The sequence below is a fragment of the Halichoeres trimaculatus genome, unplaced genomic scaffold (genome assembly GCF_033239565.1).
Source record: "Halichoeres trimaculatus isolate MK-OKI-2021-1 unplaced genomic scaffold, fHalTri1.1 fHalTri1_scaffold_4, whole genome shotgun sequence".
Lineage (NCBI taxonomy): Eukaryota > Metazoa > Chordata > Actinopteri > Labriformes > Labridae > Halichoeres > Halichoeres trimaculatus.
The window spans coordinates 14,323,022-14,338,392 of record NW_027437182.1 but is presented as its reverse complement, the minus strand read 5'-3'; the positions used below and the strand labels follow the sequence as shown (position 1 = coordinate 14,338,392).

The window sequence follows — 15,371 nt, the reverse complement described above, 5'->3', positions numbered from 1 at the left end:
GCTGTCAGTGGAGGCTGATTTTTTTGGTGAAATGTTTTCATGCCAATTTTACTTTTGGCCCCCAGGCACAGAATACTATAATAAGCATTTTCTTTGAGTCTTTTTTCATTCGATACAAGCATACAATCAGACATTTCATGGCAGATGTTGCCATAAAGCTGGGTCTGGAAATTCTTAATAAAAGCCGTGGAGGCAGAAAAGGGAGGACAAGATGAGCAAAGCTGTGATTACAGTTCTTGTCGTGGGCTGAGGGGAAAAGAATATTACAGCAATATGAAATGAAATCCAAAGGGGAGAGCACCCATATCGCTTCCTATACTGCAGCAATATTTGCAAAGCCACAACTGTGAAGAAAAATCACACAATTTGCAGTATTTGTGAGAAGGAAAGTGGGGCAAAGTTTCTTTGAAATGTCACCGAGGTACAAATCAGTGTGTTGGTGTAACTTCTATCCTGCTTAATTGGTAACTCTCTTTGCATCTCTACTGAAAACTACATTCAAAGGAAGACCTGAGCATATCTGGTGGATTTGATCATTTCCAAGCAGAAGCTTTATTTCTCAGACATGGTGCTCAGGCTGAGAGGCTCAAATACAGTTGAAATGTAATCTATGCAGAGTTTCATATTGGAAGACGCACTGATCTAAAATATCTAATAAACCTTTTCTAAAACTACCAAATTATTCAGATACTGAAAAGACAATAAAACTTGAAAAACCATGGGCCCAGCAGGACATATTTTCAAATTTGCACCTCAGAGCTATTGTTAGCAATAAGCAACAAACTAAATGGCTACTTATAGTGCTGGGGTACAATATAAAGCTAACAATGTTATTAATTAAAAAGGAGATGAACTTTAACAACATAATTCTATAATCACAAAATATGATCTAGTGTTAACAGACCTGACTTTGTAAAACCACCTGTTAGTTACCACCAGACACTAGCTAATTGACATCAAATTGAAGCACTGAACCCCTTAATATCTATCTAAAGCACTAACGGGTGAGGATAACATTTTTTTTTTTATCAAACTGTAAAATACAACTAAAAGGTTAAAGAGATAATTCAGTATTATTGGATGGATGGGTAGTTAGCTCAGACCTTTCAATGAGAAACTGGCAGGAGGAAAAGCATGCAAGCTAGGCAAAAGTTATCTCCAGGCAGGGCTGAGTCTGCAGAGACATTAGCCAGTTCTGAAGAGGAACTGTAAACACTCCTCTTGGCTTAAGTTAATGCTCCACTGAAATATTTTTGGGGAATTTTCTTTGCTATGAAAAATCTACGGTGGCCCTGACAGCTCACAGCGCTGCAACTTAAGAAAACACATGCAAAAAGACAAAACACAAGCAAATTGAGAAAACATCTTCATCAGTTTGACAAAATGTGTGCAGCATTTAGAAAGTGCGCTGCAAAGACCAAAACACAACACATTAGAAAAATGCTCTGCAAATACACCACAACACAATTGAAGTGTTTCAAGAGGACACTCAAAAGTGGTGCACGTCCAGACACGCTTGTTGTTGACACAGTTGTCAGTCACAGCTCTATCATGGTTATCTTTCCTTCAGTTGTGTTGGAAAATGAGGAAAAAAGTATGTGTTTTTGATTTATTTAACATGGTATTAGAGTGTGTATTACTTTTAGGTGTCCTCTGGAAACACTCCTGTGGTGTTGCGGTGTATTCGCAGCACGTTTTTCTAATATGCTGTGTTGTGGTATTTGCAGTGCATTTCCTAAATGCTGTGCACGTGTTGTCAAATTGATGGAGATGTTTTCTTAATTTGCTTGAGTTTTGTCTTTCTGCATGTGTGTTCTGAAGTTGCAGCACTGTAAGCTTTCAGGGCCACCGTAGAAAGTCCCTTAGTGTTTGCACTAATGACAACACCAAAATGTTCCTTTAAGCTAGCACTATCAGCAATAGTAAGATTAGCTGGAAAGTAGTTAAATCTCAGATGAGATCTGATGGTAGTAAAATGGCTATCAATATTTTACTTTTTTTAAACTTTAAACAGACTGAATGCCATTGAGATTTTCTTTTCACTGTTTTTTGTACTTCAGTTAGATCCCCGTCTTGCAACCTCAAGTCACAGCACATTGACATTGTGTGAGCAACAGTGCTCTCCATTCTCAGTAGGACACCAGAGTCATGTGAATATAGTATATTATAATTACTGCCTAACATAAGGACTGTGTGATGAGGAAACTGTGAGATCGTCATACCTGGGCATCAGCCAGCATAACGTCCTTGATGAGGGGCAGGCCACGGGACTCGCCATTTTCCACACGCACATAATGAACCTGGTAGCCACGGATCTGACCGTGCTGCTTCCCTGGGGTGAGGGAGCGCCACATCACCTTCACTGCTGTGGAGTTGAGAACTTCTACCTCCACTCGCCTTGGAGGAGCCCCGGGAACTGTGACACACAGACAGAATATTCAAATCAGGATCATTTTTAGTCTGTATCTGTGGGAAATTCTGTCGGTGAGTTTGACCTAATTTCTTTTAATGTGAGCAGACATGCCAAGAATTAAATGATCACACAGTACAAACCAATATTCTATCTTCCATATGCCTATAAATATTGTAAAGCAGTTCATTGTGTGAGATGCACACAGCACTCTGTTGACTTCTAAGCCCTGGCAAACATTTCAACACAAAATATCTGTACAACATATTAAAAACTTGGAGGAAACAGAGTGATAGCATTACAATCAGCAAACACATTTTTATGTCTTGCAGTATCATATCCCAACACTCTCTTGTGCCACCTGCTCCTGTCTCCTATGCTTTTTCAGTATGTCTCCGCTGTGTCTGTCCGCCTCCAGTTGGGAGCTCTCAGTCATAATGACAGGCCTTTATGGAAGGCCTTGCTTCCAGGCCTTTCAGAGTGCCACAGACTGGCCTTTTCTGAGATGGATGTGCCATTAATAGAACGCCTCCACTAAAACTGCCTCCATTTGCTCGTCCACAAACACTTCAAGTTCCCCACTCCCCCCCTAAATCACAACCCCATTTCCCCCACCTTCCCCTGGATCATTCACCAATCTTGTTTATTACCAATTTTTCTCTACCTTTTAGCCCTGCCTCTTATTTCTTTACCTGGCACTTCTCTGTCACACGTTATCATCATGATGACACCTGAAAATTTGTTGTGGCTAATGTCAGTGGGCAGTGGTTTCACCTCTGTTAAGGTGTCTTTCAAAACAAGTATGTTAACAACCTGAGCTTGTCTCTACTATTGCGCTCGTTGTACATCAATGTCAGATAAATGCTAAAAATGCTGTGGTAATGGACGTGAAATGGATCGTAGAGGATAGAAGGCAATGTCAGCCATCCGTCAATGATTCAGATGTGCTTTGACATGCTCGCATCTTTACTTGTCATTCTGTGTATTTTACTTCAAATGCTTTGTCATTTAGCTTCTGCCATTCAGCTGTTATATCACTCTGTCTTTGTTATCGCCCATAATGGTTGAGTTGCTTTGCAAGCATTTTACTTCCTGTTTTTCTAAGCACGGGCTAGAGATTGTAAGTGGGTGTGATTGAAATCTGTAGACCAAAAATTATACTAATGATAATAAATAATTAGCATTATTCTCATATATTACACCCACTGTACTTTTGATCCCCTACAGTAGAGCTGGTCTGGATACAAAGCCTTGGAGCACAACAAGAGTAGTTACTGTAAACAATTCTTATTAATCTGTTTTACTCCCCAACATATTCAAGAGAGGGGTTCAAGTTGCACCACACACCTGCTGATTTAACCTCCAACCTCCTGTTGCCCCCATAAATTCCTAGACCGATATGGCCTTGCAGTGAACAGCACTCATAAACTCTTATGGCTTTCTGCTGAGCGATGGGAGACTGTTAAAAGCCTTCATACAGGAGCAGGATACGGGATGTGGTGGCTATTATGAATTACATTTGGTTAGTTGTGTTTTAATAGCAACATGACTTCATTTCCCAAGTGTGCTAGCTGATTTTCTTTGCTTTGATTTTCTTATTTTGTTACTGGATCTGCTCAGTTAAGATAAATCTACTGTATTAGTGAAGTATACTAACACTTCAGACAAATATTTGACACATAATATATCTTAGTTTTGATAGTGGTCTAGCCTCTGAAAACAGGAGTGCATGTACCATCTTCATCAGTGCGGCAGATCAGGGGCTCGCTCTCAGGGCCTGGCCCAATCACAGTGAAGGCAGACACAGTGATGCTGTACTGGGTCCATTTCTCCAAACGCTGAAGCAGCACCTGCTCTTCATTGGCAGGGACTGTGGGCTCCTCCATGGGCTCCCCATCGTCGCCGCCACCATCTGACGGGCTCACCACCTGGTAGCGCACCCTATACCCCGCCAGGTCACCGTTCTGACTCTCCAAAGGCGGGGGGCGCCAACTTACCAGCAGGGTGGTGGAGCTGGTGCTGCTGCACTTAATTTCTTGAGGGGGGGCTGAGGGCTCTGGTGAGGTGGAAAGGACAGGGAGGGAGGAAGGAAGGAAGGGGGTTGAGGACGAGGAGGAGGAGGACGGAGGAAAGGAAGGGGTGAAAAACAAAAAAATAAAAAGATGGGAGAGATAAAGAAAATGATAAAAGGATAAAAAAAACAATAAGAGCAATTCAAACGAAAATTTGCAAAACAAGGACGGAGGCAAATATGTTTGAACTCAAAATAAAATTCTCAAGCAAATGTCAACAGAAGAGGCCAAAATGGATAATGGCACAAGGTTGTAATAATGAAGCAAGATGGCTACTGTAGAGTTACCTGAGATATGCACTGGACTTGCAGACAAATGTGATTCAACATTTTTGTATATCAAGGTAAAGCTACATGATGTGTAAATTTAATTACGATTTTACTCCAAAAAAATAAGTTCAATATATCTTTAAGTTAACATCTTTATGAAACAAAATAATTACATCTTGTCTATTTTGTTATTATTTTTCATTACAGTAGCTTTTTGTTCTGTACTGTACTTTGACTTGATAGCAAGTATTTAATAATGCATTGATTGTGTAATTATGTTTATGTGTAATGTAAAATAAAGCAATGTATTTATGTCCACATATTTTGTAAATATGTGCTATTTTTCCCTTTATTGTGTCAACTGTCACTACAATAACTGACAGTGTGTTTAGGTACAGGTAAGTAACATATTGCAATGTTGAAAATGCATCAAAATTAAAAAGACTATTAAAACCTTTTGTGTAATTTGTTTCTGCTGATTAAAATGGATAACAGCTTTTGTCTTTTCTTCCCTCATATTAAATTTGTCTTTTTTTTTCTTTTCTTTTCTTTTTTTTGTGTTAGAACTTTAAACCAGATTAGCACAAGAAGTTATTTTTCTCCAGTGTGGAAGCTGGCTGGGAGGTTGTGTGATTTGTTCTTTGTAATCAGCTGCAGTTATAAAAGCTTTCCAACACAGTGGCTGTTATTTGTGTCTGAGGTGTTCTTCCAAAACATATTAAAACCTACACATCTGTGAACTTTCAAAATCAAATTCAATGCCTCTTGCCTCTAATCTGTGCCAAGCTCTTACACAGCTTGTACTGGTCCAGAGAGTGTGCTGTGCAAGGAGTGATAAAACATTCTCCCTTCTCATCCAAAATGTGGTATAAGAATAAAAGGACATGTGCTAAATATTTTGGTCCGTGGCGGGTATATTCTGTCCCCTAATATGTTTTATGTTATTTTGTAAGAATGCATTACTCCATCTTGGTGTTAAAGACCACGGTTCATTATTACAGTTCTGACTGTTATGTAAGGTAAAAATAGCACACTAACATAAACAAAATGAAACTCTATAAAAAGGCATTCCACAAACAGCAACTTAGAAAAAGAACTCAAATGACACTTATGGAAACAAGCAGCATGTTCTCGTTCCAAAACAAAGACTGAGGAAATAAATTATGAACAGAAGGAGGGTACTGGGAAATGAATTTCTCTGTAACCCAGGTGACTCCAAAGAAAGAACTACAACAACAGTTAAGGTTCAAAAATGACAACTCATGAGAAAACATGAAAAAACAGGATACTCAGCATAAACAGAAAACAAGAACATTGAACTTCTTAAAACAAACAGAAACAAATCACAGGCATAATTTGCATCATACGTACCTGACTCCCACATATACTACATTTTAGACTTTCTTACCACCAGCACCTGACGACAGAGCGTGCTTACTCTGTAGTCAGTGAGCTACAACACTCTGCCTCTCAAAATGAGCATGCCAGTAATTCTGACATCCATCCCCAACATTTTCACTTCCCCCCCATCGAGAATTGATTTTGGACCCAGTTTGGGGTTATTGGGAGGGAGAGAGTTGGCTCTGTGCTGTAACCAGGACTGTAAAATTCTCATGTATCTTTGGGCAGGAAGGTCCACAAGACTGAGAGAAGGGAAGCCACACTTGCTTTGAAGATGCTGTTTTTTTTTTTTGCCAACAAACACCCATTCTTCTTGACAATTAGTCTAAAAAATCCCATTTCATAGCATTTTGCTTGTGCATTCTGGTCTGGCTTACTGCCGATTTGAGAATGCCAGGAAACAAGAATAGAGCAAGCAAGACGAGAGGAAAAAAACGTGTACTGCTGAAATCATAAAAGTTTAATGATAGTGTTCTGACTGCAGTGTCACTTTTGGTAGAACAGCTTAAAAACAAAAATAAAAAAGCAGGGGTTTTAACTCTCAGAAAGGCCTTCTCACAGTGAGCACCCAATGTTCCAGCACACAACAAATAGGACAGGACCTCAGCCACAGTCCTCAAACCCTTCTCTGTGTCCAATGGGCTTATTTACTTATGGTCTTACTGGATTTTGAGCCTTTCAGCTTCTTTCCTCTGCTCATATTGTATTTGCAAACCCTCCACGTCAAGAATGATTGCTCAGTTCTCAATCTTTGTGGCGCAAAAAAGGCTACGAATCTGACAGGGGCCAGGCTATCACACAGCACAGGCAACCTCAGGCCTGATAACGCTTTAAGAGCGGCTGGGGCACAGCTTTAATAAAGTGCATATATCCCATGAAGGCCAGTGGCAGGATTACGGCTAGTAGAACTATACAACCACAACAGAAGAAACCCAGCTAATGCTTTACTTGGGGTCCTTTTGAAGCTTCCCTGAAAGAGTTTTCTAAATGCTATGTGACAAATAATTAGTCATGTCTGCATTCACATCCTTCTTTTTGACTTTTAAGTCTAGTGTGCTACAAGTGGCAACTCTGGGTGTAAAGTCTGCAATGTCAAGCTATGCTGGCATACCTAATCATTGTGACTACCTCCAGATTATATTTCTTTTTGGGCAACATCTCCAACAGATAAAAACTGCACACATTTATATGAATAGTTTAGCTTCAGGGGCTGTTACTCCATGCTTAAAGTTGACTTCTAGCACAGATTGCAGATGCTTTTACTATCACAGCAAAAGCACATGTTAGCATCTGAACTGTATTTTCATTACAAGCCTCGAATGACAGGATGTTCATATTTGTAAATCATTATGGAATTAATCTCCCTGATGCCAAATGGCAGTGTTGTGTCTCACACAAATATTCCAATATATCTAAAAAGCTCCTGCAATTACAGTAAGTGGGGGGGTGGGGGGGGGGTGGGGGGGGGGGGGGGGGGGGGGACCTAAACGGCTTGTTTGGCTAAATACAGAGGATTTAGAATCTGCCACTTTAATTTGAGAGAAAGCACTTGACTGGCTACTGGCAGGTTCGAGGTATAATCTAATGTGTAACAAAGCCTGACAATGCAGGGGTCTGCCTTACAGCTCATCGCAGAGCATGAAATTAATTCTGACGCTATGAAATGGGATTCTTATCTGCCACTCTGGGGCTTGGAAGTCCCTCAACACCCTCTACTGGAGTCCATCTTGGTCCAGTTAGCATGCCTCACAAACAATACACAACTTAAGGCAAGCTGGGAGTCCCCTCTCCTCCAACTCTCAGGTTGTGGACCCACTCTAGCCACGTCTGAATGGTCTCTCACTAATATGGCTTCTGAACCTAGTCTGATTATGGCAGCTTACCCCAAGAGGCTTTGCGTCTGAATGAGGGCCACTGTTGCCACTCAAAACCTTTTTATTTGAAGTCAGCTGTTGAAGCCAATCAAAAAATGATGGTATTAGAGGTTCTATACCTCAAAGTTATTATTTTAGCAGTGACTTCACACAAGTTTTTGACAAAGTGATCCCCATGGCAAAAGCCCCTGGTAATGCTGCTTGGACTGAGCACAAACTTCAACAATCTGCAAACATTTTGTACCACAGAAATTGGACAACAAATAAAACAGGGAAATCATGTTGTCTGTCTTTGGTTTAACTGAATGGAAGAGGTTTTCAGTCTGCCAGACAATGCTTTATACTTTGAGGTAAGTAAAGCTTGAGAATGCCAAAAGTTAACCCTGAAACGTTTAAATAGTACATACTGAATGACCTTTCTGTGATGTATTCTAGTTGAAACAGTCTGACCAAATTGGGACACTTCTTTTTACTGCAACTATTTATAGCCCATTGCTCTGTTATTATGGTAAAGTGTGTGTTTTCAAAAGTGTTTTATTATGCCATTTACAGCATGCAGGGGGCATGACTCAGTGTGTGTGTAAGTGTTTCTGTGTGCCGCACCCATACTGATGGCATAGTATTTGATAGTCTGGCACCATTTGGGTGTTTTGTTTGTAAAACTGCACAACACACTGCATGAGGCAGAACCTACAATAATGTCAGTTTCTTCTCATTTTAAGTTGAGACTTCTGTATTTTGGTTCACTTCTGTGCTTGCAGTTGGCCTCAACACTCTTTAAAGCTCAAAGTGTTTTTTTGGTGTTGTTTTTTTTGACTGTGAGGAAACTTTACAAAGCTCTAAACTTTTATGTCGTAAAACTGCTCATTTGGAGACAAAAAGATACTCCCTAAACTGCAAAGGGCTTTAACAGCTTAATATTTTATAGCGCATGAAGGTATTTCTCATGTATGTCTGAGATTTTTAGACTAAAGCTGTAATAATGAAAAGAAAAAATGACTCATTGACTGAAATTTGTGAAATTTGAAACTTTGCACATAGTTATGGCAGACTGAATCCCTGAACCATCAAATCACTTACCTCAAGGTTAAGTTATTTGTTATGATGTATGAAATCTTTGACTTTGTCTGACTTAGTCTGATTTTTCTGACCTCAGCAGAGACAACCAACAGCTGCATCTCAAACTTGCTCGAGCAGGGACTCAAAACAATCAAGTTATACGCTTAGAATGGTCTAGAACTCTGAGGTGTAAGACTGAACCATGTAAAAGAAATAAATAATAATGGTAGAGGTGAGTCTTTTCTATTCATTATCATTTCAGAAAGTAAAAGGAGAGTCCCTCTAGTCAAGCAGAGGTATGAGAAAAGCCATCAGTTAACATATATTCCCCCATGAATGCTTGATCGGAAAGTGTACGTCAGCACTGTCTGTGCGGGCTGCTGTGCTGTTTAAGCTTGTTGTGGTGGTGGACTCAGGTTCTGCTAGAACCCAACAAAAAGAAAGAAAAGTAGCAGCAAGCTGCTGTTCAGAGTGATGTTAAACTAATGTTCAGACAACCCAGAAAGTAAAATAAATTAATAAATAAAAACCTAACTCAAAACTTTTTTTCAAAGACTCAACAGAAAAGGAAGAGGACATAAAGTGAACAAGGAGATGTCAAGCCATTCCAAGGAGAGTTTTTGTTCCATCGCACGGGGAAACGAGTGGCAAAGAGAGAAGCAGATCTGGAGTAGGGTGATGTGAGAGGAAGAGAGGAGTGTATCAAATCCAATCAGCTTGTGGTTTACCGCTCCAAAACAAATGCATAAACAGAGGTAAGGAAATCACAGACACACATCGACAGGTGATGATGTGCACAAACACTCAAGAGACGCCAAGACAGAAATGGGTCTGGATGAACAGGAAGCATTGTCATGCCTGGACTGATCAAAGATCAAAAATGCAGTGATAGGTTTTCAACAGCACCCCCCATGGGCAGGAGTGAGTGTCACATGCAACTGGAGCTCTCCTCAGTGACTCTGCACTGTCTGTGTAGCTTTGCTGCCCAGCAGTAACAAAAAAGAAGTGTGAAGTGATTGTTCCAAAAGCCCCCACAGCCCAGATGTGGGGGGCAGCCAACAAGTTGCACTGGTAGAAACAGAAAATGTGTTAAGAGAAGTCTACTCCCACCGCCAAGGCTCTCTTATGTTCCAGTGAAATTCACCTGATTCAAACCTCAGAAATGTTTTTTGACTGCTTAGCAGTGAAGGTTGCTGCTCTGAACTGGTGATACCTCTGTATCCTTGTCTAGAATTGCTAGTAGCCTCTATCATGATGAATGAACTAAAGAATGAATGAAGAGCTGCGAGTCATAAAGATTAACCTGAACACAGCTCCTCTTCTGAGAGATGGATTTGAAATCCTCTCACCCATAACTTTTTGGTACTACTGGCAATAAATTGGATTTACTAGGTGTGTTTTCTGTCTGCAGTTAGCTATGTCAAAGCTCCAGTTAGTCTTAGTTTCCTGTTTTAAATAATTGAGTTGTGTTCATGCTATATGTAAAGTAAAACAATCACTACAGAGTTGGTACAGTGGGATAAATTCAAAGGGTGGGCATTTAAGTACTGGGGTCAATTCGGACAATTTTCTTTTAATCTTCCACAGCCAAACTGATCCCACATTTCCCATACCATCACATTATAAAGTTCATATGAGAGCCTTGTCGGTCTGGGAGGAAAACCAACACTTTTAGTGTCTCTGGCATGTGGAAGAAAGTGAACTTGCTGTTGACAAAGGAAAAGCAAATTTGAACAGAATAGAAAGAGAAGGGAAACAAATAAACTCCCAAACTGTCAGTCCACATATGCTTGATTTGTTTGAAAGGGCTGGGCACACTTGTACATATTTAGCACCAGAGCCACGTTGAAAATGAGGTAGTTCTAAAACAATTAGGTTTTAAAACACAAAGACCTTGAAAGATCTCTTCCAACTTAAACCCTCATGATGTAAATGTCACTAAGGTAGAAAAACAGTCACAGCAAAGTTAACAAATTCAAGATGAAAAAAATGCTGATATTTTTTTCTTTTTCAGGAAGTATTCAACACAACAAAGTCAAATCCTTTTGTTATTAAGCTTCTAAAAACCAAATCACCTTTGAATCCTGATGTCATGTCAAAGAAAGTTACAGTCACAGTTAAAAGGTGGACATAGTTCAGAACAAAACACATCAAGTCATCAAAATTCACATGAGTAAAGACATAAAATCATGCTACCGCACTTCTGTGGAGAAAAATATCTTTGTTACACAACCCACAAAGCCAACAGGAGAGCAGACTTAAAAAGGCTACATACTGGCTTGCAAGGTCCTCTGTGATATGTCATTGGTGAAGGCTCCAATGCCTTTGTTAGAGATGGCTGCCAAAGAGAAGTGGTACTCTGTGTTTGGGCGCAGGCCTTCCACAACATATGAAGATGTAGGTCCAAATGTTTTCTTCATCTGTACAGAAAGTAAAGTCATTGACGAATCTGGTTTAAAAAAGTACAACAACGCTGAATCATAAAAATTTGATGTCTACCTGACAGTACAAAAGGAGATAAAGAAACAGAGAAACAGTGTTATTCTCACCTGGGTGCCAAAACTGCCTTCCATATAACGCAGTTCATAATTTATAATTCCTTCTTTCTCATAGGCTTCCCATGTTAGTTCAATGCTGGTGTCAGACACAGCACCAACCTGAAATTTGGATGGCTGTCCTGGAACTGAAAAACACAGCAGACAGCACTGTTGGAGGAAATGCTGCTAAAAAACAGCCATGTTTCTTTCATGTTGAATAAATACCTACTACACACAAAACATGTTAAACAAAATATATATTTGGGAATAATTTACCAACCATTTCAAGTTATGAATGAAATAGAGGTGAATGGCCTTCAACTACAATTTCTCCCCCCAATAGTATAACCAGGAAACCAAAATGGCTCAATTTTTTCTGTTTCTCTAAAGGTTAGGAGCACCTCCTTACTCTCACATTGATGCACTGATTTAGCTCAGCTCTGAAACTCATCCTGGTGAGTTCTCTGTTGTTGGTTCTGTCTCCAATTTGGCTGTATTTCTCAGCCTGCCATGATCAAACAGGCTTTTGTCATCATTTGCAGAGGCCACAGATGTGCGGGTGAACTTTGCACAGCAGGAGAGAAAACTTGTCTTTTTGGCAGCAGGCACAGTCTGATGAAATATTTAAGAGAATGTGCTGTGGATGCAGAAAAACAGCTGAAGATGCTCTCTATTGGTTTCAAAGACTACTTTTTCAGCAGAAGGCTGGAGAACAGGTGAGGCATTTACCAGATTTGTTATAAACTTGCTCTTAACTTTTCTTAAATACTTGCTCCAGCTGTATTTAAACATTAATAGGGGACTTTCTTTACAGTTTGCACTGTTGTAATATTTAGACACAAACTTATCAGAAGCTCTTACCTCCCTGCAAAACTTTGACATGAATGGGCTCTGAAAAGGGTCCATCTCCAACAGAAGTGAAGGCTAGGACTTTGATTGTGTATGTCTCTTGTGGAACCAAGCTCTGGATTGTGGTAATGATGCTGTCCTGGACATTATGGATCTGCCACAGGCTCATTGGCTGGGAATCATCCATGGTGTAATACACACGGTAGCCCTTAATCTGTCCATTGGGCTCCTCAGGCTCTTCCCAGCGCACCATCATGGTGTTTTGGGAGATAATCTGAGCCTGGATGTTTCTTGGTGGACTTGCGGGGGCTTGTTCACCAGTCCGTGTCTCCACCGGTTCACTAGGAGGACCCTGGCCTATTGTGTTGACAGCTGATACACGAATTTCGTACTCTGTGTTGGGGTAGAGGCCACCAATGCTGTAGCGTGTTGTTGTGATGTCATCTACCGTCTCGTATTTGCTGTCAGGAGACTTGGCTCTGTACTGGATGATATAGTAAGTGACCGGGTCTGGGTTGCCTGAGTCCCAGGTGATGGTCACACTGGTTGCAGTGGTTTCAGTAACTACAGGGGTACCTGGAGGCTTGGGGAGAGCTATAATGGTGAAAAGGGAAGGGGAGAGTTTACAGTCATTGGTTGTGGTGGCAGAAAACAAAAATAAATTACTTTACATAAAACATCTGTAGCTATTAACACCCATCCTCACAAGCCCAGCAGTCTCTTACATTTGACAGTGATCTGCGCCACAGCCTCAATGATACCAAGGCTGCTCATGGCCACGCAGGTGTAGTTGGCTGACTCACGGACACTGCTCAGTTCGAGGACGTTCCTGCCCACTGGCATCTCATCCTCTGGTGTCAAGTCCTCTGAGTTCAGCATCCACTTGACATACGGCATGGGTGACCCCACTGCCACGCAAGTTATGTTCACACTGCCACCAGGCATTATTTCCTGACTCGTTGGTGGTATGGAGAAGCGAGGAGGCACCCGTCGGACTGGGAGAAGGCATGAGGAAGAGGAGAGGATGACAAAAGAGGGCAAGGGAGTCAAAAAAGAAGAGAAGAGAGAGGTAACAAGAGAGGCCGATGAAAATGGACCCTTCTCAAGGAAATATTTAACACAAAAGGTTCAACATGGTAAAGGTAAACTGAAACACAATATAAAGGAAGTAGACTTTTCAAAACATAAAAATATACAAATAATGAGAAGGAACTAAACTAACAGAACTGCTTCAACAACAATGTAGATTAACAATAAAGCAACGATTCATAGCAACAAGGTTCCATTGACCAATATTTGACCCATCACAGCACAATTAAAGACACAAAAATCTATTACGAGTTTCTCATCTTTGGAACTGAACTGCTGACATGCCTACAGCTAGAGCGTAACCTGATCACAGAGTCTGAAGGACTGTCGTAAAGGCCATGTGATAGTGCTATCACATAAGGCCATCATGGCAACCTGGAACTTCCTGCCCTCTCAGGCACTCATGCCAACAGGAAGTATGCCATTACAGGCTCCTCCCACAGCACAGGAAGTGTAGGGTTACTGGGCTATTGACCATCTCGACAAGGTCTCTAACACAGTCTAGAGGAAGTTTGCACTTGACGCCTGTCTCTTCTACCTAGGAAGCTTAAAGATGAGAAACTTTAATCAGATTTTTGTGGTGTAGGGTAGATCCACTGGACAAAGCCTTATTAAGATCTGACACGGTTCCATTGATAGATGCAGCTATCAGTTTCACAGACAGCATGCATAAATAGACCGAGGTAAATTAAGGAGTAAATGATAACAAAATCAGATATAAAATTGAGATAAAATGCATAGAGGAATATAACTGAAGGGTCGCTAGCATGCCCAGACAAAAGACGATTGGAGAGGAAAGAAGAAATACAAGATAGAGGATAAAGCGTCTGAGGAGAGGAGAGAAAGAAAGGGAACAGAGGAGCACAGAGTGACAGAGTAAGAAGAAGAAAGGGGAAGGTTTGGAGGAGGGTGAAGGGGGGTAACCCACTTCAATGCTGTGTAAAACTTTGTTTTTCTCCAGCAAATGTGACAAAATGTGATTGTGGCACATTGTCACATCGCAGTCCCAGTTAACACAAAATAAATATTGAGGAACAAGGTGTGTGCCTAGAAATACATAGAGAAAAAACTAGAGTAGTTGTTGCTAGAGATCTGCTATCACAAAGTGTTGGAGTCAAGAAACATAACTGGATCAACAGGGAGTAGAAATCCAGAGAACAAGAATGAAAGAGGGAGAGAAAGAGGGAGAAAGAGGGAAAGTGAAAGAGAGGGGCTGATGAGAAAAGGCAGAATGAGAGAGGGAGACAGGGAGGAGCTCAAAACTCATGGAGAGGAGTGGAAGGGGGTTGGTAATGAGTCTGAGACGCAGAGGGAGGGCGCGTAAGGTACTTTGTGCTTGCATGTGCTTATGTATATATGTATATATACCTTATGTTGGTATAGACATGAGTGTGCGTGTGTACAGTATGCTAGAATTAGAAAGTGAGGAGGTATGAGTTAGCGAAACACTGTGTCCATGAAGGCATCCCAGCAAGCCTTTGACAGATAGTGACAACTAAATGAGCTCACAAAACTTACATTTAGTAAAGGTTTATCCTGGTTGGTATGAATACAAAGTGCAAAAACAGTCTGTTTGCTACCCGAACCATAGACTTTCAAAATAAAAGTTCTACTTTGCAACTTGCTTCTATCTTTAAATATAAACACATTATGAAAAACTAAGGTTTATCATTGAGAATATTTTTTTTTTACTTTCTTGAAGGAAACAAAAATACACTAGTATTGTAATAGCTATGGTATACTAAAGAGATATAACTTAATGAATAACTTTAATTGCAGACTAAATATCCTCTATGTCAGAATGTTTGTTG

General features: G+C 40.6%; 1 protein-coding gene across 8 annotated transcripts in view; it reads right to left on the bottom strand.

Annotated features, from left to right (window-relative positions):
- ptprsa (protein tyrosine phosphatase receptor type Sa) overlaps positions 1-15,371 on the bottom strand; it is a 252,495-nt gene that overhangs the window by 53,259 nt on the left and 183,865 nt on the right. For 6 of the 8 annotated variants that reach the window (XM_074667567.1, XM_074667570.1, XM_074667571.1 and 3 more), the window contains 6 exons: positions 13,197-13,466; positions 12,484-13,065; positions 11,635-11,768; positions 11,361-11,505; positions 4,146-4,466; positions 2,223-2,416 (listed from right to left, as the gene is read on the bottom strand). In XM_074667567.1, the coding sequence (XP_074523668.1) occupies positions 2,223-2,416; positions 4,146-4,466; positions 11,361-11,505; positions 11,635-11,768; positions 12,484-13,065; positions 13,197-13,466 (1,646 nt within the window). The remainder of the gene's footprint in view (positions 1-2,222; positions 2,417-4,145; positions 4,467-11,360; positions 11,506-11,634; positions 11,769-12,483; positions 13,066-13,196; positions 13,467-15,371) is intronic. The other 2 variants (XM_074667573.1, XM_074667575.1) reach the window with 1 other exon arrangement.